This window comes from Fringilla coelebs, assembly GCF_963513975.1.
Source record: "Fringilla coelebs genome assembly, chromosome: 30".
NCBI classification, from domain to species: domain Eukaryota; kingdom Metazoa; phylum Chordata; class Aves; order Passeriformes; family Fringillidae; genus Fringilla; species Fringilla coelebs.
In genome coordinates, this window is record NC_140056.1 from 1,890,235 (window position 1) to 1,915,201 (window position 24,967).

The 24,967-nt window shown below is 63.9% G+C and overlaps 1 protein-coding gene across 1 annotated transcript; it reads left to right on the forward strand.

Annotated features, from left to right (window-relative positions):
* The first annotated feature begins 98 nt into the window (after positions 1-98).
* Positions 99-24,499, forward strand: KMT2D (lysine methyltransferase 2D). The gene is made up of 44 exons (XM_084223573.1): positions 99-804; positions 992-1,105; positions 1,413-1,523; positions 1,615-1,719; positions 1,920-2,101; positions 2,189-2,353; positions 2,446-2,552; positions 2,645-2,686; positions 2,776-2,991; positions 3,072-3,215; positions 3,307-3,423; positions 4,058-4,182; positions 4,269-4,458; positions 4,862-4,936; positions 5,250-5,354; positions 5,479-5,652; positions 5,932-6,016; positions 6,127-6,371; positions 6,640-6,713; positions 6,792-6,842; positions 6,957-8,636; positions 8,799-8,969; positions 9,386-9,534; positions 9,736-11,813; positions 11,907-12,030; positions 12,124-12,211; positions 12,342-12,408; positions 12,561-12,793; positions 13,460-16,570; positions 16,652-16,795; positions 16,868-17,032; positions 17,108-17,264; positions 17,350-17,431; positions 17,527-17,702; positions 18,066-18,214; positions 18,320-18,455; positions 18,535-18,671; positions 18,947-20,117; positions 20,346-20,482; positions 20,607-20,737; positions 20,861-21,146; positions 22,214-22,287; positions 22,389-22,497; positions 22,639-24,499. The coding sequence occupies exons 1-44, from the start codon at positions 151-153 to the stop codon at positions 22,729-22,731; spliced, it is 13,929 nt and encodes a 4,642-aa protein (XP_084079699.1). The 5' UTR covers positions 99-150; the 3' UTR covers positions 22,732-24,499.
* Positions 24,500-24,967: the final 468 nt, after the last annotated feature.

Here is a 24,967-nt window from a genome sequence, read left to right on the forward strand (position 1 = left end):
GAGGTGCTTGAGCCCCCCACCCCAGCCCTGCCTGAGCCCCCTGGCAGCCCTGGTATCGCCATGGACACCGACCCCCCTGGCTCCCCACCGCCACCCCTGGGCTCCCCTGCTGTCACCCTGGCCCCCGCCGAGCCACCTGAGGATGAGGAGATGGAGATGGCTGCTGGCGAGGGGGAGTCCCCAGCCAGCCCCCCTGCAGATGCCCCTCACGGCAGCCCAGCCCCTGAGCTGGGGCCCTTCCCAGTCCTGCCTGAGGAGGAGGAAGAGGAGGAAGAAGAGGCACCAAGGCTGGAGAGGGAAGGCACCAGTGGAAGCTCCCCACCACTCAGCGAGGAGGATGCTCTGGAAGAAAGCCGGGCTGGGGGGGACCCTGAAGTCAAGGGGTCCCCTTCAGGGTCCCCCCTGCTCCTGGAACCAGAGGAGCTGGGCCCTGAGACCCCCATGGAGGTGTGCCCTACTGGCGAGAAGCTGCTGGGGCACGGCGACGAGGGGTGCCCCGAGCCCCCCGCGCTGCGCCCACGGCCCGACATCCTCAACGAGATCTCCAACCTGAGCCAGGGGGACACGAGCAGCAGCTTCCCCGGCTCAGAGCCGCTGCTGGGGTCCCCAGACCCTGAGGGTGGGGGGTCTCTGTCCCCTGAGCTGGGCCCGGCCTCTGCTGACGCCAGCCTGCAGAAGGAGGATGCTGGGTCACTGCCGCTGGGTGCTGAGACCGATGACTCGCTGCTCTTCGAGCCAGCAGCCAAGGGTGACGGGGACAAGAGCCGGCGCCGCAGCTCCCCGGGGCGCTCCCGTGTCAAGCAGGTATAGGGGATCCCCCTCAGCACAATTTTGGGGGGACCCTTCACCCTGAGTGCCTTGCTGGGGCCACATCCCTGCAGCAAGTAGGCACAGGGTGGGGTGGGTTGGGGGCAGTGCCCCTCTGCTGCCCTGGCGTGGGGGTCCCCCTGGGCCTCCCAGTGCTGTAACTCCCCTCTCCCCTTGGCCACAGGGTCGCAGCAGCAGCTTCCCTGGGCGGAGACGCCCCCGAGGTGGCTCCCACGGGGGCCGAGGCCGAGGCCGTGCACGCCTGAAGTCGACCACCTCGTCTGTTGACACCTTAGCAGTAAGGCTGGGCTGGGGCAGGGATGGGTCCAGGGAATCCTTGAGCTGTTAGGTTGGGAGCTGGGAGTCTCCCCCATCCCCTTCCTTATCATCCCTCCCTTGGAAAGACTTAAGAGCCCTTAGTGGATTGGGGTCTTATGGGGTCTCATGCCTGCGCCTTTGCTGAGTCTGGGGGCTTCACCACAAAAAGTAGGGCAGGTACAGAGCTTCCCCCTGGGGAGAGGTTCTGTTGGCCCTGCATCTTCCTGGCGCCCCCAGACTGCCCAGAGAGGGTGTCCTCAGTGCTGAGCCTCCCGCTCTGTCCTCAGCTCGCTGACGTGGAGAGCTCGCCCAGCAAGGAGGAGGACGAGGACGATGATGACACCATGCAGAACACAGTCGTCCTCTTCTCCAACACTGACAAGTTTGTGCTCATGCAGGTAACCAGGGCATGGCAGGATGGACAGGGTGGGACAGAGACTGTCTCTGCTCTGCCAGCCACTCTCCTCACTCACAACCTCTCTCCCCCAGGACATGTGTGTGGTGTGCGGCAGCTTCGGGCGTGGGGCCGAGGGGCACCTGCTCGCCTGCTCCCAGTGCTCCCAGTGCTACCACCCCTACTGCGTCAACAGCAAGGTGAGGAGGGGGCCCAGGACCCCCAGACCTGTGCTCTGCCCGCCAAGGACACACGAGGTCATGCCTGGCACGTCTTGTGTGTTGAGTTGTGCTCTGGCATGTCCATGCCAAGCCCTGGGGCGTCCCCCACAGCCACAACGAGCCTGGGGACCCCCGTGGCCATGCCCAGGGCTCACGTGGCTGCCCTCCTGTGTCCCCAGATCACCAAGGTGATGCTGCTGAAGGGCTGGCGCTGCGTGGAGTGCATCGTGTGCGAGGTGTGCGGCAAAGCCTCGGACCCCTCGCGCCTGCTGCTCTGCGACGACTGCGACATCAGCTACCACACCTACTGCCTGGACCCACCGCTGCAGACCGTGCCCAAGGGCGGCTGGAAGTGCAAGTGGTGCGTGGGGGACACAAGGAGGGAGCCACCAGGCTCAAATTTGGGATCTAAAATTGGGGTGCTGACCCCTGGGGCGCCTCTCTGCAGGTGTGTGTGCTGTGTGCAGTGTGGGGCTGCATCCCCTGGCTTCCACTGCGAGTGGCAGAACAACTACACCCACTGTGCACCCTGTGCCAGCCTGGTGGTCTGCCCCTTCTGCCGCGAGAAGTACGTGGAGGACGACCTGCTCATCCAGTGCCGGCACTGCGATCGGTGAGCACCGTGCCCTGGGCTCCAGGGGCTCAAATTTGGGGTCCTCCAGGGGGATGCTGTGGTGTGTGATGGGTCCCCCACGCTGCCCGCAGGTGGCTGCACGCCGCATGTGACAGCCTCTTCACCGAGGAGGAGGTGGAGCAGGCTGCGGATGAAGGTTTCGATTGCAGCGCCTGCCAGCCCTACGTGGTCAAACCCGGTGAGCTCATGGGGCAGGGGGAACTCTGGGGGACCTGGGGGGGCATTTGAGGGGTGTGGGGACTCACCTGCTCCTCTGCTCTCCTGCCACAGTGCCCGCGCCTTCTGCAGAGATGATCAAAGCCAAGGATCCAGGTATGTGCGGTGCCCTGCTGGGGTTGTGCCCTCTTCTGACCATGTTGGCATTTGTCATTTGTCCCCAACGCTGGTGTTTGTCCCCTCAGAGCCCCAGTATTTCCGCTTCGAGGGCGTGTGGCTGACAGAGACGGGGATGGCCGTGCTGCGCAACCTGACCCTGTCACCCCTGCACAAGCGGCGGCAGCGCAAGGGCCGCCCGGGCACCCTCAATGGCGACGGGGGGCTGGAGGGGGGCGACCCCCTGGGCCCTGAGGACAAGAAGGACGGTGACCTGGACACCGATGAGCTGCTCAAAGCTGACGGTGGGTGTCCCTGCTGGGAAAGCTGGGGGGCTGCAGTGTGGGGGTGTCAGGGGGTCCCACTAACGTGCCCCTGCCAGCAGTGGGTGTGGAGCACATGGAGTGTGAGATCAAGCTGGAGGCTCCGGCCAGCCCCGACCGCGACGTTGGAGCTGACGGGGACTCAGGGAAGGGGCTGGAGGACCCTGAGGAGTGCAAGAAGAGGAAGCGCAAACCGTACCGGCCTGGTGAGTGTCCTGCAGTGTCCTGCAAGCCCTGAACCCTTCCAGGCTCTTCTGTGACCCCACTGCCATCCCCACTCATTCTCTGCCCCCGCAGGCATCGGTGGATTCATGGTGCGGCAGCGCAAGTCCCACACGCGGCTCAAGAAGGTCTCAGCAGTGCTGCCAGACGTGGGGCGTGAGGGGCTGAGCACTGAGGGACACCCTGAGGATGGTAGGGCCCAGTGGCACTCCTTTTCTCCCTTTTCCCCTTTTTTCCCCCCCTTTTCCCCTTTTTTCCCCCCCTTTTTCCCCCCTTTTCCCCTTTTTTTCCTCCTTCCTTCCTTCCTTCCTTCCTTCCTTCCTTCCTTCCTTCCTTCCTTCCTTCCTTCCTTCCTTCCTTCCTTCCTTCCTTCCTTCCTTCCTTCCTTCCTTCCTTCCTTCCTTCCTTCCTTCCTTCCTTCCTTCCTTCCTTCCTTCCTTCCTTCCTTCCTTCCTTCCTTCCTTCCTTCCTTCCTTCCTTCCTTCCTTCCTTCCTTCCTTCCTTCCTTCCTTCCTTCCTTCCTTCCTTCCTTCCTTCCTTCCTTCCTTCCTTCCTTCCTTCCTTCCTTCCTTCCTTCCTCCCTTCCCTTCCCTTCCCTTCCCTTCCCTTCCCTTCCCTTCCCTCCCTTCCCTCCCTTCCCTTCCTCCCTCCCTTCCTTCCTTCCTTCCTTCCCTCCTTCCTTCCTTCTTTCTCTCCATTTCCCATTCCCTTCTCACCCCCAGGGATGTCCAGGGGCCCTCAGGGCACACCTCACAGCGCTGTACCTGTGGCACAGCCCCAGACCCTTTTTGGGGGGTGGGTGTTCATTGCTGGGGGGCTGTTGCAGGGGCTCCTGGTGATGTCCCAGCTGAGGCTGGCCTGGATCCAGGCTCAGGAGAGGGGGATGAGAAGAAGAAGCGCCGGGGACGGAAGAAGAGCAAGCTGGAGGACATGTTCCCCCCGTACCTGCAGGTGGGATGGATGGAGGGACTGGAGGTGGATGGGGGGATGGATGGATGGGGGTGACCCCCTGATGCTGACGAACCTTCCCATTCCAGGAGGCGTTTTTTGGGAAGGCACTGATGGACCTGAGCCGGAAGGCGCTGCTGGCAGCAGGCGGGGTTGGGGATGGGGCCGCCCGCCCCGCCTTGGGCCAGGGCGCCCCAAGGCCCAAGGGGGACCCCAACCTCGCAGGGGCACTGCAGGGGGGAACCCCGGACAGGAGGGAGACCCCCACCCACCCCCGAGGTGAGTGTGGCCAGGAGTGGGTCTGCAACCCTGGAGAGGGTGGTTACAGGGGTTAGTGAGGGGTTGTTTTGGGTTCCTAGTGTGGCTGGGGGATCCCTGGGCTTGTCGGGGCTTCTCCCTGGAATTGTTGCGCGTCCCTGGGTTTGTTGGAAGTTGTTGGGGTCCCCAGGATGGCTGGGAATGGCTGAGGGGCCTGTTCAGGATCCCTGGAGTTGTTGGGGGTCTTGGGGGGATATTGGAGGTCGCTGGGGTTTTGGGGGACCCCCATTGTGAGCAGTGCTGTGGGCTCTGAGGCTCCTTGGAGAAGGCCGAGGGCTGTGGGGAGCGGCCATCGCCACTGAGGGAGAATGCTGGGGCTTGGGGGATCCTGACCCTGCTCACTGAATCCTGGGCTACCCTGCAGGCGACGACAGCACTGATGGCAGCGCCGCCGCTCCCGATGACGATGGCAAGGACGACGCGAAGGCCGAGGAGCTGGGTGAGACCCCTGTGGGACCCCCAGAGCCGAGTCCTCCACGGGGCACAGGGCGCCCGCAGCCATCGAGACCAAACTCTATGGTTGAGGGGTCCGCTCTGGGCAGGGCTGAGCTCTATGGTTCCCATCCCCGTCAGTCCCGTGATGCCCGTGACCATAGAGTGGTGCTTAGAGCGCCCCCGCGTGGCGCGGCGCCGCTGGAGGACCGAGGGGCGCGTGTCCCTTGTTGGGTGACAGGGGCTGCCTCATGGGGGTCCCCAGCCCTGAGCCGGGGGTCCCCAGGCGGCTGATGGCACTTCCTGATTCTTCCTACCAGGGGCCGACGAGCCCAAGGATTCCCCAGACCGCGGGGACACCGAGAAACCGGCCACCCCGGGCGAGGGAGCGCTAAGCTCTGACCTCGACAAGATCCCCACAGAAGGTGAGACCGTCCTGTGCCCCCTCTTCTGCTGAAGGGCTGGGTGGTCCCAGAACTATGACCCCGAGGTTTCTCCGCTTCCTGTCAGTGTGGTATTTGCACCCAGCTCCTGCGTTTGCCTCTGCAGAGCTGCCCAAGATGGAGAGCAAAGACGTGCAGCAGCTCTTCAAGGACGTGCTGGGCTCGGCAGAGCGTGGGGAGCAGCCCCTCAACTGCGTGGCCGCAGGGATGGAGGCCGGGCAGGACCCCAGCCGAGCACAGCGGCCGTTCCTGCAAGGAGACCTGCAGCTCTCGGGGCAGGGTGGGTGGAATTGGCAGAGCCTCCATCATCCAGGAGGTCTCTGGAGTGTGTGATGAAGGGCAGGGCTTGTTTCCAGCCTGAGGAAAGCCAAACTCACTCACTCAGTGGTGCCTGTGGTATCTGAGAGCCGAGGTTCCTGGGTATTCCCTGTTGCTCTGGGGGGAACATGAGAAGCATTTTGGGGGTTGTGCTCTCTGGGGTTTGTTTGGAGCCACAGAGCAGGTGCAGGTTTGTGCCCTAGCTTTGCTTTCCCTGCAACCCATCTCGTTTCCCTCACAGGGAGCGTTTCCCTGGGCTCACTCTCCGGATCCGTCTCCTTGGACTCGTACTCAGGGGTCTGCCAGTCCCCATTCCTCGATAACAGGTACTTAGAGGAGCTGGGGATCCCCTCCTTGGAGGAACTGAACCGCAGGGTGTCCTGGGACCCACTCTTCCTTTACCACCTGACAACCTGTGACACTCCTCTCCACTCAGGGAGCGGAGTGGCTTCTTCAGCCCAGACCACTGCGAGCCCGAGAGCCCCTGGGCCAGCAGCTCCGCCGCCACCACCCCCTCGACCCCCACGACGCCCACGACGGAGGGCGAGGGCGACGGGCTGTCCTACAACCAGCGCAGTTTGCAGCGCTGGGAGAAGGACGAGGAGCTGGGTGAGCTCTCCACCATCTCCCCTGTCCTCTACGCCAACATGAACTTCCCCAACCTCAAGCAGGATTATCCAGGTAGGGCTCTGGGGGGGCTGCAGCCATCCCGTTGGGGTGGGGGTTGGGGGTATGGGTGGAGTGTGACTCCCTGGTTCCTTTTTTGAGGGGAGATCCTACCTGTTCTGCCACTGATATGTTCTTTATAGTGGGCAGGGGGTCTCAGCTCCATCTTCTGGGCTGTTCCTTCACTTGAGGGTGGGACAGTGACCCAAGGATAGGAGTGGGCTCCTCAGGTCTGGGCTAATGTTGCTTTCCTCTCCTGTATCTGCTCGTACTGGACTCCCAGACTGGTCGAGCCGCTGCAAACAGATCATGAAGCTCTGGAGGAAAGTCCCTGCCACGGACAAAGCCCCATATTTGGTGAGTGCCAGGAGGTCAGTGGGGTGGGGGGCCGGGGCACCGAGGGCTGCAAGTCAGCTGGCTTCGTGTCTTTGTTAGCAAAAGGCCAAAGATAACCGGGCGGCTCATCGCATCAACAAGGTGCAGAAGGTACGTGAGGCGCGGGGAGGTGCCCGGCGGCCCCGGCCCAGCCCTGGGGGACATTGGTGTGCCCAACCCCTGGGGAGGGCTCCCACAGTGCTGACAGCCTGGCTCTCTCTGCAGCAGGCCGAGAGCCAGATCAACAAGCAGACCAAAGGGGAGGGACTGCGCAAGCCTGAGAGGCCCTCGCTGCACCTGCGGATCCCGGTGCCGCCAGGGGCACAGCCCGTCTACATCAGCAGCCCCCCCGCCACTGGCGAGGGCTTCCTGAAGCCCCCGGCGGGTGCCGGAGGGGGACCGGAGTCTCCCAGCGAGCTCTTCCTCAAGCTCCCGCCCCAGTCCCCTGCCCAAGTGCCTTCGCACGATCCCTACGGCGCGGCCCCCGCCTATGCGCTGGAGCCGCGCTTCCCCTCGCCCCTGGGCCAGAGCCCCACGTCAGGGGCTGCCTTCCAGCCCTTCCCTAGCCAGCCCCAGCCCCTCACAGCCCCCCGTGCTCCCCCAGACTTCCACCCCACCCCGCCTGGCACTCCCCGGCACCAACCTGGCACCCCTGACCCCTTCCTGAAGCCCCGGTGCCCCTCCTTGGACAACCTCTCGGTGCCAGGGAGTCCTGGGGCGCGGCCCCCTGAGGCCCTGCTCTCTCCCCTGCCTTTTGGGGAGCAGAAGAAGGGTCTGGAGGTGAAGAAGGAGGATGGGGGAAGCCTGGGGGTCTGCTCGCCCGGCTATGCTTCTGCCATGGGCTACGGGGACTCCCCAGGTGGGCCCCACCTCTCGGCTGCGGAGCTGAAGGCGGCCGACGTCTTCAAAGCCCCCATGACCCCACGGGTCTCTCAGGTAGAGCCGCAGAGCCCGGGGCTGGGGCACCGGCCCCCCGACCCCCATCCCCTGGCCCCCTCGCCCCCTGGCCACCCTGATTTGTACCGTCAGTCGCCCTACCTGGACCCCTACTCACAGCCCCCGCTGACGCCCCGGCTGCAGCCCCCCGAGGCCTGCTGCGCCCTCCCGCCCCGCTCCCTGCCCTCTGAACCCTTCTCCCGCATCCCTGCCAGCCCCCAGTCCCAGTCCAGCTCCCAGTCTCCCCTGACCCCCCGCCCTCTCTCCAATGAAGCCTTCTGCCAGTCCCCAGTCACCCCTCGCTTCCAATCCCCTGATCCCTACTCCCAGCCGCCCTCCCGGCCGCAGTCCCGGGATCCCTTTACCCCACTGCACAAACCCCCCCGTCCACAGATGCCGGAGCCGGGGTTCAAGTCAGTGGGGGCGGCTGGTGGAGGTTTTGGGGGCACCCCAGCAGGTGACCCCCACGCCAAGGCAGCGGCCGGGCCACAGCCGCCCTTTGCCCGCTCGCCTGGTGCCAGCGTTTTCCCGGGCAGCCAGCCCGCCATGCGCTTCACCTTCCCCCCGGCCGTCTCGGAGCCGCTCAAGGGCTCCCCGTCCCACCAGCCCCACGGGATCAACAGCCATTACGGCTCTGGGAAGCCCCAGAGCTCGGCCTACGCCTCGTCCCCCAGCTTCCACCAGGCCAGCAGCCCGCTGGGCCCTGGCACTGCCGCCCCTGACTCCTACAGCCTCTCGCCCCTGCGGCCCCCGTCGGTGCTGCCGCCGCAGCCCCCGGCTCCCCCGCAGCAGCAGGACCCTTCCGGAGCCTTCCTGTCCCGCACTGCGCTGGGATTGACGGCCGACAAGAGGGAGGAGGTGGCTGCAGGGCTCTCAGCACCCCCAAACCGGGACCTGGCGGAGCTGCCTGGTGCCCAGGACGGAGCTCTGGGCACCATGAGCCAGTCGGAGTTGGAGAAGCAGCGGCAGGTGAGGTCTTTCCTGCCATCCAGTTGCATCCATTTGGGTTTGGGAGAGGAGGAAAGGGAAAAACTGGGGCTGTGGAGGCATTGATGGGCGCTCTGTGTATGGTTTGTTTTGTTGGTTTTGGTCCTGTTGCCACTCTGGGCTCTAACTCTGATTTCTTCTCAGCGCCAGCGGCTCCGGGAGCTGCTCATCCGCCAGCAGATCCAGAGGAACAGCCTTCGGCAGGAGAAGGAGAGCGCGGCTGCTGCTGCCTCCTCCTCACCAGCAGGCTGGGCACCTGAGAGTGGGCAGAGCTTTGAGCTGAGCCGGGGCATGGCCCCGTACCAACCAGCACAGGTGGGAGAGCTGGGGCATGGTGGGCACGGTGAAGGGATACAGCTGATGGAGGGCCATGGTGGGCTCAGGGTGGGCGGATGTGGCTGATGGAGGGGCACGGCAGGGGGATGTGGTTGATAGAGGTGCATGGCAGGGATGCAGCTGATGGAGGGGCATGGGGTGGGGGATATGGCTGATGGTGGGGCATGGGGTGGGGGGATGTGGCGGATGGAGGGGCATGGCAGGGGAATGTGGCTGATGGAGGGGCAAGGGGGGATGCAGCTGATGGAGGTGCATGGGGGGAATGCGGCTGATGGGGGGGCACGGCGGGGGGGATGTGGCTGATAGAGGGCACAGGGGGTATGCAGCTGATGGAGGGGCTTGGCAGTGGGATGTGGCTGATGGATGGGTGACTCTTTTTTCCTTCCTTCTTCCAGGACAAGGCTCTCCTCGGGACTCTGGCCACGGCAGCTGGCGCTGGGAAGCTGCCCGGCTCCGTCATGGTGCAGGCAGCCTTCACGCAGGATGAGCGGCTCTCCCGGCCCCCGCCGGCGGCCACGCCAGCCATGCTGGACATCAGCGGGCGGTGGGTGCCCCCTGGCAGGGCCACGGGCTCAGCATGCACGGGTGGGAGCCAGCAGACACCACACGTGTACCCCCAGCTCATGGGGATCACTCTGGAGGGAGGGGATGGCCATGGGTCGGGTGCTTGGCACAGTGTGAGGGGGATGGGACATGGTGTGTCGGGGCTGTACCGAGCTGGTGCCAACACCACGGTGTCTTCCAGGGCGGCGGTGGGGCCCCCCCAGGCCTTCTACCCCCGTGGGGTCTTCCCATCACCATCCCCACAGCAGCAGCAGCAGCAGCACCTCTGGCAGCAGCAGCAGCAACAAGCGGCCGTGGCGGCCCTGCGGCTCCCTGTCACCTCCCGCTTCGCCCCCCCGGCCGCTGGGACCCCCATGGGCAGCCTGGGCACCCGCCTGCCCACCCCTGCCGAGGCCGTGCCCCCCTCGCCAGCCGCCCTGGGCGCTCCCTTCATCGAGCTACGACACAACGTGCAGAAGGGACCTGGGGGTGTCGTGGGATCTCCCTTTGCCCCCCAGGCACCTCGGCCTCGATTCTTCCTGCCCGGGGAGGAAGGCACCCCCCAGGCCCTGTGCACCCCCGTCATGCCACTGCAGGCACTGCCATCCCAGAAGGTTCCAGCACCGCTGCCACCCGCGTCCCCGCAGGGAGCTGAGATGGGCAACAGCCACCAGCAGCCCCACACCAAGGCAGCACCCCCGCTGCCAGCACCCACCCTGGAGCTGCAGCAGCACATCCCCCCACGCCCGCTGTCCTCCGGGGCCACCCTCCGCCCCGAGGGTCCCAAGGATGGCCCCGCTCCAGACCCTGCGCCGGCTCCAGGGAAGAGCCACCTGAGCCTGGAGGGGGGGAGGCTGCCCTGCGAGGTGCCCGTGGAGCCTGATTTGGATGACGACTTTGGCTCCCACAAGGATTTGGAAGATGATGATGATTTGGCCAACCTTAGCCTGGATCCAGATGTGGCCAAAGGGGACGATGACTTGGACAACTTGGACAGCCTGGAGACAGCAGATCCCCACCTTGATGACCTGCTGAATGGTGATGAGTTCGACCTGCTGGCCTACACTGACCCCGAGCTGGACACTGGTGACAAGAAGGACATCTTCAACGAGCACCTGCGCCTGGTGGAGTCGGCCAACGAGAAGGCAGAGCGTGAGGCCCAGCTCAAGACAGAACCGCCAGCGCCCACCTTGAAGCTCCCGGACCCTGGGGACAGCAAAGATGTGACCCCATCTGCGGAGGATCAGGAGGTGCCCAAGGAAGGACTGGTGTCTGGGATGGGCTTGGGACTCTCTGCCTGCCCCACGGGGACTGTGCTGGCCCCTGACCCAGCTTTCAAGGCACAGGGTGCAGAGGCAAAGGCTGGCTCGCTGCCCACTGATGTCAAGCCCAAGCTGGAGGACGGCTGCCTGAAGACCTCGCCCTGCCAGTTCACCACCGCTGGCCCCGAGCGCCTCCCGGTGCCCGTCAAGTCAGAAGCACTGCAGGGCACAGATAAAATCTCTGCCTCCCTGGGGCTGAGTGTCAAACCTGGCCAGACCCTCCTGAGCTCCAGCACCGGCCCCGCTCGCCTCGGCATGACTCAGTTCTCCAACAGTGGCCATGCTGGTGTCCCCGTGCTGGAGAAGGACCCCTACACTGGCCCTGGCCGTGGGCTGGCAACTGCCCAGCTGGGTGGCCAGAGCAACCCCTTGCTGGAGAAGTTTGAGCTGGACAGTGGAGCTTTGGGGCTGGGCAGTGCCCGGCACTCGCCGGCGGATGACCTGGACAAGATGGAAAGCTCGTTGGTGGCCAGTGAGCTGCCCCTGCTCATCGAGGACCTCCTGGAGCATGAGAAGAAGGAGCTGCAGAAGAAGCAGCAGATGTCAGCCCACCTTCCCCGTGGCACCCCCCACCTCCAAGCCCCGGGGCACCCCATGCTGCACACAGGGGCATCTGGGCAGCCTCCCGAGGGGCAGCCACCCCGTCTGGGCACCCCTCAGACACCTCTCCAGCTGGGGCTGGTGACCCGGCCACCGCTGCTGCCACCGCAGCCCCCCCGGCTCAACGCACCCCAGCAGGGCCCAGCTCTGGCCCCCCACATGGGCATGGGCTCTGGGCAGCCCCATGTGCTGTCATCTCCCCACGGGGTGCAGGTGGCCCTGGGGCAGCCGCAGCAGAGCCAGCAGCAGGTGCTGGTGCAGAAGCCGATGGCTGGGGTGCAGCCCCCCACCCTGGGCCTGAAACCCCCCCAGCTCGTCATGCAGCAGCAGTTGGCCAACAGCTTCTTCCCAGACACAGGTAGGGGCTGCAGGTGATTTTTCTGGGGGAGCACAGGGCCCTTTTGGGTGGGGGGGCATAAGGCTGAACACGCTGCGGTCTCTGTCCCAGCAGACCTGGACAAGTTTGCGGCCGAGGACATCATGGACCCCATTGCCAAGGCCAAGATGGTGGCACTGAAGGGCATCAAGAAGGTGATGGCTCAGGGCAGCATTGGGGTGGCCCCAGGCATGAACAGGTAACAGACATGGGGATCTGGGGGGAACAGGGTGGGGCAGGCAAGTTGCTTTGGCTCTGGCTCACAGCCCATCTCTGTGTGTCTCCCCCAAAGGCAACAGGTTTCCCTGCTGGCCCAGCGGCTCTCGGGGGGCCCAGCTGTCTCTGAGATGCAGAACCACTTACTGGCAGGGAGCGGGCAGGTGAGTGGGGTGTCCAGAGGGTCTACAGGAGAATCTTGGGGCTGGTTTTATGGCTCTCTGAGGGGGTGGAGTCTGTGGGGAAAGGACAGCAATCCACAGCACGTGTCCCAAACCCTCCCTTTTCTTCCAGGAGCGGAGTGGCACAGACCCGACCCAGGCTCGCCCCAACCCACCCACCTTTGCCCAGGGCGTCATCAGTGAGTACTGACATGGCAGGGCCAGCATGGTGTGGGACAGGGCTCGCCCTGGCCCTGGAGCTGGGGTCCCCACTGACTCGGGGTCTCCACTGACCCAAGGTCTCTGCTTACCCGGGCTCCCCACTGATCTGAGCCCTCTCCCCATCCCACAGACGAGGCTGACCAGCGCCAGTACGAGGAGTGGCTGTTCCACACGCAGCAGCTGCTGCAGATGCAGCTGAAGGTGCTGGAGGAGCAGATCGGGGCGCACCGCAAGTCCCGCAAGGCTCTGTGTGCCAAACAGCGCACGGCCAAGAAAGCCGGGCGGGAGTTCCCCGAGGCCGACGCTGAGAAGCTGAAGCTGGTGACAGAGCAGCAGAGCAAGATCCAGAAGCAGCTGGACCAGGTAGGACCCTGCATGTGGGTGGGCACCTTGTTTCTGGTGCAGATGGGATGTCCCACTGTTCCCAGTGCCAGCCTTGCTATTCCCGACTTTAACACTGTGCCATCCCCAGTGCAAACGTGATGTCCTCAGAGTCAATGTGCCATTTCTGGCTCTAGTGCCCTGCTGTCCCCAGCAGTAATGCTGTGCCAGTCCTGGTATTAATTCCCTGCTGTTCCAGGCACTAATGCTCTGCCATTCCTGGCACTGATGTCCCACTATTCCTGGGGCTAATGCCATGCTGTTCTGGCACTAATGTACCACCATTCCCAGCACTGTTGCCCTGCTGTCGGCAGCACTGATGCCCCACTGTCCCCAGCATTTATTCTGTGCCATTCCTAGTGCTGATGCCTTACTGTCCCTGGCAGTAAAGTCATGCCATTTCTGGTGGTGGTGGTGTGCCATTTCTAGCACTGTTATTGTGCCATTCCTCATGCTAATGCTCCCCTGTCCTGGGCACTAAATCTGTGCCAATCCTGCTGCTGATGCCCCACCATCCCCAGTGCTAAGGCTGTATTGTCTCCCTGTCCCTGGCACTGGATTCCATGCCAATTCTGGCACTAAAACCCTGCCGTTCCTGGCACTAAAACCCTGCCATTCCTGGCACTGACACCCCGCCATCCCCATCAGGTGCGGAAGCAGCAGAAGGAACACACCAACCTCATGGCTGAGTACCGCAACAAGCAGCAGCAGCACCAGCACCAGGCCTCAGCCGTGATGGCCCTGAGCCCCTCGCAGAGCCCCCGCCTCATGTCCAAGCTCCCAGGACAGCTCCTCTCAGCGCACGGCGTGCAGCAGCCCGGGGGAGCCCTGGTGGGAGCGCAGGGCCTCGGGCAGCAGCCGGGGCAGCCTGGGGGGCTGCGCCTGCCCCAGGGCGGTGTGTCCATGGCCGTGCAGCAGGGCCTGTCCTTCATGGGGCAGCAGCCCGTAGGGAATGCCCCCGGACCCGGCTCCTCTGGCGCGTTCTTCAGCGGGAACCCGGCGCTGCGCGGGCTGGCCGCTGACAGCCGGCTGATGCAGGAGCGGCAGCTGCAGAGGATGCAGCTGGCACAGAAACTGCAGCAGCAGAACATGCTGGGCCAGGTGTCACTGCAGCAGCAGCCAGGTGTGATGGGACAGACATCAATGCAACAGCCAGGTGTGATGGGACAGGTGTCGCTGCAGCAGCCAGGTGTGATGGGACAGGCGGCCATGCAGCAACAGGGCGTGATGGGACAGACGTCAATGCAGCAGCCGGGTGTGATGGGACAGGCAGCCATGCAGCAATCAGGTGTGATGGGACAGGCAGCCATGCAGCAATCAGGTGTGATGGGACAGACGTCACTGCAGCCATCAGGTGTCATGGCACAAGCATCGATGCAGCAACAGGGCGTGATGGGTCAAAGCTCCATGCAGCAGCCAGGTGTGATGGGACAGGCATCGCTGCAGCAGCCAGGTGTGATGGCACAGGCATCCATGCAGCAGCCAGGTGTGATGGGACAGACGTCGATGCAGCAACAGGGTGTAATGGGTCAGGCGTCCATGCAACAGCCAGGTTTGATAGGACAGAGCTCAATGCAGCCACAGAGCATCATGGCACAGACGTCCATGCAGCAATCAGGTGTGATGGGACAGACTTCAATGCAACAGGCAGGTGTGTTGGCCCAGACATCGCTGCAGCAGCCAGGCATGATGGGCCAGGCATCAATGCAGCAGCCAGGTGTGCTGGGCCAGGCCCCAGTGCAGCCAACAGCTGTGCCGGGGCAGCCCAGCCTGCTGGGCCAGCAGCAGCAGCAGCAGCCCCCAGCCCCACAGCCCGGCACAGGGGCTCAGCCCATGGTGCCGAAGCAGCCGGGGCTGTTGGGCAGCCAGCAGAGCCTCCTCGTGCAGCAGCTCTCGCCCCAGCAGCAGCCAGGCGTGCTGGGCCACGGGCCAGGGCTGCAGCACCAGCCTGTGCTGGGCCACCCCCCAGCCCAGCGCCAGGTCGTCCTGGCCCCCCACCAGCAGCGGGTGCTGGGCTCGCCCCAGCTGACACCGCAGACTCCAGGGATGCTGAGCCACCGGCTCGTGCTATCCCAGCAGCTGGGCCAGTCTCGGGCACTGTTGGCTCCGCAGCAGCAGCAGCAGAACTCAGCAGTGGCTGCCCAGCCAGGTCTCCTGGGGCTGGGCCAGGGGCAGCCCTCCATCCAGCACTTTCCGCAGCACGGGGCAGGGGGCCAGGCCCCCTCTGTGCTGCACCTGAGTCAGGGAATGCAGCCGGCCCCGGCGGTCCTGGCTGCCAAGGACCAGCCCGCGGGGATGGACGGCAGCGCCCTGCACGCTGAGGGTGGTGAGAGTGGGGGGCAGCTGCACGGGGAGCAGCAGGGAGCCCTCAACCCTCCAGGGCTGGGGGGCCCAGAGCCCCCAGCCCCCAAGCACCAGGCTGAGCTAGGGCAGGGCCAGCAGCTCCTCTTGACCTCCCCGCAGCCGGGTGTCTTGCGGGCAGCCCCCGGGCAGCCAGGTGCCCTGCTCGCTCCGCCGCTGCAGAGCCCTGGGGCTGTCCACCCTGAGCTGTCCCAGCAGCACGGGGACACGGCCGGGGTGGCAGAACAACCCCTGGGCTGTGGGACAGGCCCAGCACAGGCCATGGTGCCGGCACCGCGGCCCCCAGAGCAGCCAGGCAAGGGGGGGGCAGGGGCCCTGCCAGGGCAGCCACAGCCCCAGCGGCTCCAGAGCCCCGTTCAGCACAAAGTAGGGCCAGCATCGGGCACTGCCACTCTCCCCCCAAGTCTCTTGGGGCAGGTGCCAGGGCCGGTGATGGGCCAGATCCGGGCGCAGCTCCAGGGTGTCCTGGCCAAGAACCCGCAGCTGCGGCATCTGACTCCACAGCAGCAGCAGCAGCTCCAGGCCCTCCTGGTGCAGCGGCACCAGCAGAGCCTGCTGCAGCAGAACCAGGCACTACGGACCCCTGGCCCCTTCCCCGGGCAGGCCCCGGACTACAGCTCGCCGGCTACCCGCCAGCCCCCTCGTCCCATGGGGTCCCTTTTCCAGCCCCGGGCAGATGCCCCAGCAGAGGCACAGAGCAGCTCTGCTACCGAGCCGGGGCGGGCACTGCCAGGGCAGCCTCCCCAGCAGCCCCTGGCTGAGCTGGTTCAGGCAGCTCTGGCTGCCCGTGGCCCCCAGCCTGGCCTCATCCGCCTCCCCACGCCACCAGCCCCCTCGCCCCTGGGCTGTGCCCCCCAGCACCTGGCCAGCCCTGAGCAGAGCCCCCAAGAGCCAAAGAAGACATCACCGGGGATCCCGGCCTTGGCCCCCAGCCCTGCGGCACCCACGGAGCCAGGGCTGACTCCCACACCAAGTGGGGCCCTCCCTGACCCAGCACATGGCCCCTGGGACCCCGAGACACCTGGGGTGGACCCAGCTGACCCTGGTGAAACCCGTGTCAATGGGGCTGTGCCAGAGGGGGCCCCCGCAGCAAGTGAAGCCTCCCAGGTGTTGGTGAAGCAGGAACCGAAGGAAGAGGCAGCGGCTGTAGCACAGTGTGAAGCGGACGGAGATGAGACAGCAAAACCAGAGGCCAATGGGGACCCTGGGGACAGCCAAGCCAACAGCCTGCTGGCCCCGGGTGGGCGCTCCGAGGCTGGGCACCTGCTGCTGCAGAAGCTACTGCGGGCCAAGAACGTGCAGCTCTCAGCGCAGAGCCCAGGCGAGCTCAATGGGCACATGGAGAACCGGAGCACTGGGACAGAGCCACGGCCACAGTCACTGCTGCTGGGCCGGGAGGTGAGCAGCAGAGGCTGGGCTGGGGGTGAGATGGGTGAGGGGTTGTGCTGGCACAGCTCATGCCCTCGTTTTCCTCCTCAGGACCCCTCCATTGCCAGGAAGCCAGCACCCACCAAGCCTAAGCGGGTACAGAAAGGCAACGAGCGGATCCCAGCGTCCCGCAAGAAGCTGCGCAAAGATGAGGGGCTGCGTCCTGGCGAGGCCCTCATGAAGCAGCTGAAGCAGGTATGGCCGCGGGCTAGGGTGTGGCAGGGGGCTTCCTTTGCCCTTGTCCCCCCCTCACCGCTTTGTCCCCAGGAGCTGTCGCTGCTGCCGCTGACGGAGCCGACCATCATGGCCAACTTCAGCCTCTTCGCGCCCTTTGGCAGCAGCCCTATCAACGGGAAGAGCCAGCTGAGGGGCGCCTTCGGCAGCGCTGTGCTCGACAGCGTCCCCGACTACTACTCCCAGCTGCTCACCAAGGTGAGAGGGGGGTTGTCCCCCTTATCCAGGGGCCCTGGACCATCCTGCTGTTCTCACCCCACCGTCTCCCCCCAGAACAACCTCAGCAACCCACCCACGCCACCCTCCTCGCTGCCCCCCACACCCCCTCCCTCCGTGCAGCAGAAGATGGTGAATGGTGTCACGGCCCCTGAGGAGCTGGGGGAGCAGCCCAAGGACGCCGACCCAGCCCGTGAGCCCCACAGCCAGAAAGGTGAGCCTGGCTGGCACGGGGGTGGCACAGAATCTATGCTGCCACTTGTCACTCCCCCTCCATGACACCCATTGCTTCTCTGCAGACACAGCAGCTGTGGAGGTGAAGAGCCTGGACCTGCTGGCAGCACTGCCCACCCCTCCGCACAACCAGACCGAGGACGTCAGGTGAGACCCCCTTTGTGGTGACCCCCCACAAGTGACATCAGCCCCTCGGTGGGTGACACCAGGCCCTGTGGCCCCTGACACCTCCATCCCCACAGGATGGAGAGTGACGACGAGAGCGACTCCCCCGACAGCATTGTCCCTGCTTCATCCCCTGAGAGTGTCCTGGGCGAGGAGCTGCTCCGCTTCCCACTTCTCAGCGAGGCCAAGCCAGAGCTGGAGGAGCGTGTGCTGTCCCCCATCATCCCCATCATCCCCCGGGCCAGCATCCCAGGTGGGATGGGCTGGAGGGGTGTGTGGATCAGGGCAGGAGTGGTCTGTGGTCCGTATGGACCGGGCAGGAGGGAGTCTGTGGGATGTGCAGCAGAGGGAGGGGGTTTGGAGCATGTGTGTCAGGTAAGAAGGGATGTGGATGGGGCAGGATGGATTCCTGGTCTAGGAGGGGATTAAAGGAGCCAGGGGAAGGGTCTTTGGGAAGTGTGGGATGTGAGGGAAAGGGATTTGCAGGGTGGTGGATTCCCTGCAGAGATCTGTGGCAGCTCAGTGGGCTCATGGTTGGCTGTTGGTGGGGCTGGTTCTGCACAGTTCTGACCCTGGCTTTGCTCCCCATGGCTCTTACCCCCCTTTCCCTCACCAGTGTTCCCCGACACAAAACCCTATGAGGTCGCAGAGCCCTTTGGGGCTCCACCAGGGAAGGTGGGGGCAGCAGGCCCTGGAGCCCCATGGGAGAAGGGCAAGAGCAGCGAGGTCTCTGTCATGCTGACGGTGTCTGCAGCAGCTGCCAAGGTGAGTGAGAGGATTGGGAAATTCAAGACCCTTGGGATCCCAGCATTGACCATACACAGTGACACCTGTGGCACCCTGGACCCATCCTGCCTTCCTCTCACCTAGAATCTCAATGGGGTGATGGTGGCCATGGCTGAGCTGCTGAGCATGAAGATCCCCAGCTCCTACGAGGTGCTGTTCCCCGATGGCCCTGTGCGAGCAGCTGTGGTTGAGGCCAAGAAGGTGGAGACTGATATGGCTGGTGAGTGTTCACCTTGTCCCCATGGCCCCCATGTCCCCAGGCTGGGACCCCCATGACAGGCAGTCCATCTTTCTCCCAGGAATGCTCGGAGGGAAGGAGAAGGCGCTGGCTGGGAAGGTGCCGGACAGCAGCTCGGAGTGGCTGAAGCAGTTTGATGCAGTGCTGCCAGGGTACAGCCTCAAGGGCGAGCTGGACCTCCTGACGCTGCTCAGACAGGTCAGTGGCCTGCAGGGGTCCCCACAAGGGTGGGAGACTGGGAGAGGGGGTTTGGGGTACCCATAGGGCTGTGGGGTACAGGAGCAGGGATTCCCTGGTAGAGGTGCTGGTGCTGGGTCTGCCAGGAAGGAACCCAGGAGGTCCTTGCAGGGTTGGGGGCATGTGGGATGCTGATGCCCCTGCAGGGCCAAGGACCCCTCCCAGCGATGTTCAGGGATGTTGGGGGTCTCCATCCCTGCAACTCTCTGACTCGTGCCCCCCTCCCCACACCACAGGAGAGCCCTGCTCCTGAGAAGACCCTTCACCACTGCTACGTCAACAACGTCTCCAACTTGGACGTGCGGCAGCTCTCTGTCCTACCCCAGGAGCCCTCGCCCCCGCTCTCCCCCTCCGTCCCCTCCCCATCCAGCCCCGCTGAGCCCACCAGAGTCCCCGACCCCGAGGCGTCCCAAGAGGCAGCCCCAGCCCCATTGTCACCACTGCCACCAGCCCCCTCGCCAGCCCCCCAGGAGGAAGGGGCCACAGCTGTCCACTCCCCTCCCCGTTTCAAGCCACGCTCGCGGCCTCTGGAGGACGGGGATGAGACGAGGCCACGGCTGAAGAAGTGGAAGGGGGTGCGCTGGAAACGGCTGCGCTTCCTCGTCACCATCCAGAAAGGGGGAGCCAAGCGGGACGGCGACAAGGAGATCGCCGAGTTCATCGACAAGCTGGGAACCACGCTGCGCCCCGAGAAGGTGCCGCAGGACATGCGCAAGTGCTGCTTCTGTCACGAGGAGGGCGACGGGGCCACGGATGGGCCGGCCCGCCTGCTCAACCTTGACCTCGACCTCTGGGTCCACCTGAACTGCGCCCTGTGGTCCACGGAGGTGTACGAGACTCAGGGAGGGGCCCTGATCAACGTGGAGGTGGCCCTGCACCGTGGGCTGCTCACCAAGTGCTCCCTGTGCCAGAAAACCGGTGCCACCAACAGCTGCAACCGCATCCGCTGCCCCAGCGTGTACCACTTCGCCTGCGCCATCCGTGCCAAGTGCATGTTCTTCAAGGACAAGACCATGCTGTGTCCCCTGCACAAGCTGAAGGGGCCCTGCGAGCAGGAGCTCAGCAGCTTCACCGTGTTCCGCCGCGTCTACATCGAGCGGGACGAGGTGAAGCAGATCGCCAGCATCATCCAGCGCGGGGAGCGGCTGCACATGTTCCGCGTGGGCGGGTTGGTCTTCCACGCCATCGGGCAGCTGCTGCCCCACCAGATGGCCGATTTCCACAGCGTCACGGCCCTCTACCCCGTGGGCTACGAGGCCACGCGCATCTACTGGAGCCTGCGGACCAACAACCGCCGCTGCTGCTACCGCTGCACCATCTGCGAGAATAACGGGCGCCCTGAGTTCGTCGTGCAGGTCATCGAGCAGGGCCTGGAGGATCTTGTCTTCTCCGACTCCTCGCCACAAGGTAAGGAGTTGGGATATGCCAGTGTCCAACTTTTGTCACAGTGGTTGAGCCACACCAGAGGGCGGGGTGGTGGAAGGTGGCTTGAGGTCCCCACTGGGTCCCCACCTTCAACCCGTGGCACTCAGTGCTCTGCTGAAAAGGTGGTGATTGGTCACTTGGACTCAAAAGACCTCACTTGGAGGTCTTTTCCATCCTCATTAATTCTGTGGTTCTCCCTTCCCTTGGCAGCTGTGTGGAACCGGATCATCGAGCCAGTGGCGATGATGAGGAAGGAGGCCGACATGCTGCGACTCTTCCCCGAGTACCTGAAGGGCGAGGAGCTCTTCGGCCTCACGGTGCACGCAGTGCTACGTATCGCTGAGTCGGTAGGTCCCGGCATGGGCGTGGAGCTCTCTCCTCCACACTGGGGGTCCACCCTGCTGGGGAAGTGCCCTGTGGCTCTTCTGTTGCTGCCTCTTGACACCCCGCCCTTCCATGCCCCCCCTGCAGCTGCCGGGCGTGGAGAGCTGCCAGAACTACCTGTTCCGCTACGGGCGCCATCCTCTGATGGAGCTGCCCTTGATGATCAATCCCACCGGCTGCGCCCGCTCCGAGCCCAAGATCCTCACCCACTACAAGCGGTAAGCAGGGCTGGAATTCACCGGGAGAGCTGGGATCCACCGGGAGAGCTGGGATCCACCAGGAGAGCTGGGATCCCTGGGGGTCTCTCATCTCTAACCCTTCTCATTCCTCTCTCCTGAAAGGCCCCACACCCTGAACAGCACAAGCATGTCCAAGGCCTACCAGAGCACATTCACGGGTGAAACCAACACGCCCTACAGCAAGCAGTTTGTGCACTCCAAGTCCTCCCAGTACCGGCGCCTGAAGACGGAGTGGAAGAACAACGTGTACCTGGCGCGGTCCCGCATCCAGGGGCTGGGGCTCTACGCGGCCAAGGACATCGAGAAGCACACGATGGTCATCGAGTACATCGGCACCATCATCCGCAACGAGGTGGCCAACCGGCGGGAGAAGATCTATGAGGAGCAGGTGGGGATCAGCTGGGGGCGCTGGGGGCTTGTGTGGGGGCTTGGACAAGATGTGGAGGGATTTGGGTGGAACGTTCTGGGCTCTGGTGGAACATGGAGGGACTCTGAGAAGGACATGGGAGGAGTCAGATGGGTTGTGGGATGAGAGTGGACTTGGGTGGGACGTTGTGGGCTCTGGTGGAACATGGAGGGACTTTGAGAAGGACATGGGAGGAGTCAGATGGGATGTAGGGGGCTCAGGTGGGATGAGAGTGAACTTCGGTGGGACATGGTAGGTTCTGGTGGAACATGGAGGGACTCTGAGAAGGACATGGGGGGAGTCAGATGGGTTGTGGAATGAGAGTGGACTTGGCTGGGATGTTGTGGGCTCTGGTGGAACATGGAGGGACTCTGAGAAGGACATGGGGGGAGTCAGATGGGATGTAGGGGGCTCAGGTGGGATAGAGAGGACTTAGGTGGGATGTTGTGTGCTCTGGTGGGACACAGAGGGACTTGACATGGAAGGATTCAGATGGGATGTTGGGGGCTCAGGGGGATGTGGGTGGAGTTGGAAGAGGGCTCTGGTGGAACATGGAGGGACTCTGAGAAGGACATGGGAGGAGTCAGATGGGTTGTGGGATGAGAGTGGACTTGGGTGGGACGTTGTGGGCTCTGGTGGAACTTGGAGGGACTTTGAGAAGGACATGGGAGGAGTCAGACAGGATGTTGTGGGCTTGGGTGGGATGAGAGTGAACTTGGGTGGGACATTGTGTGCTCTGGTGGAACATGGAGGGACTCTGAGAAAGACATGGGGGGAGTCAGATGGGATGTTGGGGGCTCAGGTGGATTGAGAGTGAATTTGTGGGGGATGTTGAAGGCTCTGGGAGGACATGGGGGGACTCGGGACGTGGAGGGACTTGAGAGGGATATCAAGGGTTCTCGTGGGACATGCAGTAACTCAGGTGGGATGTAGAGGGACTCCAGTGGGATTTGAGGGTCTCCAGTAGGATGTGGGGTGGTGAATGTCGACTCAGGTGGGATATGGGGACCTCAGTGCACCCCTGAAGCCCCTCTTCTCCTCCGTGGCAGAACCGCGGCATTTACATGTTCCGCATCAACAACGAGCACGTCATTGACGCCACGCTGACGGGGGGCCCGGCCAGGTGAGCACGGGGGGCTTTAGGGTGGTGGGATACCCCCAGAGGGAGCCATGGCATCCATCTGTCCTGCCCCTGGGTTGGTGCTGACTCTGCTCATCCCCCAGGTACATCAACCACTCGTGTGCCCCGAACTGTGTGGCCGAAGTCGTGACCTTTGACAAGGAGGACAAGATCATCATCATCTCCAGCCGGCGCATCCCCAAGGGGGAGGAGGTCAGTGAGGGACTGAGGGGGTGCTGAGGGGGTCCTGGGGGACCCAGGGGGTGCTGAGGGGGTCCTGGGGAACCCGGGGAGGGGGGCTGGAGGTGGCAGGGCTGAGCTCTGCACTTTGGGTGACTCCCTGCTCCCTCCCAGCTCACCTACGACTACCAGTTCGACTTCGAGGACGATCAGCACAAGATCCCCTGCCACTGTGGAGCTTGGAATTGCAGGAAGTGGATGAACTAACTGGGAGAAAGGGGCTGGGGGCTGCCACCCCCGCCTCAGAGACCTCGCCGAGCCCCCCAGGGCTGCAGGAGGTGCCAGGGGCGGCCGGGCACGGAGGGAGAGCAGCGGCTGCAGCGCTGCCGGCCCTGCCCGAGCGGGACGGACGGACAGATGAACTGGCAACTCAGGGTTTTCTTTGCTTCGTCCTGCGAGGAGAAAAAAGGAGTGGGGGGGCTCAGAAACGCCCCCTTCACCACCCCCCTGCCTGCCTCCCTCGTGGGAGAGCCACGGGGGAGCAGCGCCGGGCCCAGCGCAGCCGGAGCGATTGTGCGGAGTTGGTCTGGATATAACGATTATTTTATTTTATTTTATTTTTGTTTATTTTTTTTTTCTTTTTTTTTTTTCCTTTTTTGTTTTTGTTTTTTTTTTTTTAGAAACTAATAATATTTGCTCGCTAATTACCAAGGTAACACAGACTCCTTGAGCTCGACAATCCGGGCTCTGCCCCGCCCGGCGTGGCGGCCAGAGCTCGCTCGGTTCCTTTTGATCTCTTTTTTGTTTGTGCGTGTGGACGAGACCCCGGAGCGGCGGCGGGATGCAGCCAAGACCCCGACAGACACAAGGAGCTTCTGCACCCAAACCTACCTCATTTTAAGTGTTAGATTTGTTTCTTTTTATTTGTTGTTGTTTTTAAATGTGAGCCCTCCTCCATCCCAACCTGCCTCCCACCCCTCCCAAGGGGTGGGAGCGGGGGTCTTTCCCTCTCCCTCAGAGGATGTGGCTTCCCCGTGTCCCCCTCCTTCAGGACACCTTGAAGGGGGGACACGGGGACACCCCCTCCTTGTCCCCCCCCTCAGGAGGTCCCAGCCGTGTGACATGCCAAGGTGTGAGGTGGGGATGGGGGGAGAGCGAGGGAGGGGTCAGACCCATTCCCCCAGCTCTGGTGGGGGGCTGGAGGGGCTGGGTGGGGACCCCTCCTTCCCACACGTGGCCCCCAGGGCTGGAGGGGCCGGGTGGAGCCCCCCCCCTGCTCGCCCTTGGCCCTCCCAGCTGGGGCTGCACTGGGGGGGAAGGTTATTTATCTATTTATACCTTATATTGTATATACTAGACGGGGCTGGGGGGGGGGCTCTTTGTGCTCTGCTGGGCTGAGATTTGGGGTGCAGGGGCAAAAAAAGGCGTGTGTGGGGGGGGTTTTAAACCCAGTCTCCGAGGTGGGGGTGGGGAGGGGGGGGGTCTCTCTGGAACCTCCTGCCAGGCAGGGGCGGCCTCGGAGAGCGAAGCAGCGAGTGGGCATTAACACCCCCGGCCCCCCCAGCCCACCCCGGGGTCCCTGCCCGCCCCCTCCCCACCCCGGGGGGCGCCGGGATCTCTTAACGCACAAACACGGCGCGGGGAAGGAAGGGAGGGACCCTCCTGCTCCTGGGGAAGGGGAAGGGGGTCTGATGGGGGTGGTGCCCCCTCCCCGCCCCGGTGCAGTGGGGGCCGGGGCCGATCTTGAAAAGCTGCTTCCGCAAACTCGTCAAAGCTGCAAAAAAAGAAAAAAAAAAAAAAACGAAACAAAAAAAAAGGTTTAAGGTAAAAATCTTTAAAAAAAAGAAAATTTAAAAAAATAATAAAAAAAAACAACAGAGGAAAAGCGCGAGTGGGGGGGGGATGAGAAAGTTTTAACAGAAAATATACGAGAAATTTAACTTTCAGAGCTGTACATAGGCCGGGGCGTGTAGAAATCCCGTTTTTACCAATACCGGAACCACTGGATGTTATTTTAAATAAAGCGCGTGAGAAGCCGAGGCCGCCTGATCCCTCCTGGGGGTGCTCGGGGCTGGGGGGCTCTGGGGGGGACAGCGGTGACAACACGGTCAGTCGAGGACAGCTCGGTCCTGCTCTGCTCCTTGCCGTCCCCACGTGTCCCCTCGGCCAAGGTCTCTGTCCCCAAAATGGGTGACCCTGCCCGGTGTCCCCACCCCCCTCTCCTGTCCCGGGGACCCCATGGCCGTGTCCCCCCCCCCCCCCCAGGCCATCCCCCGGTGTGTCCCGCCGTGTCCCCGAACCCCCGGGGGTCCCCACGCCTGTGACAGGTGTGACACCTTCCCCCGAACCGTCCCCACCGCCCGGCGGCCGCGAGTCAGTGGGCGGTGCTGCCGGGACCGGGACCGGGGCTGGAGTGGTACTGGGAACCGGGTGGAACCGGGACCGGGGCCGGAGTGGTACCGGGACCGGGGCCGGAGTGGTACCGGGAACCGGGCGGAACCGG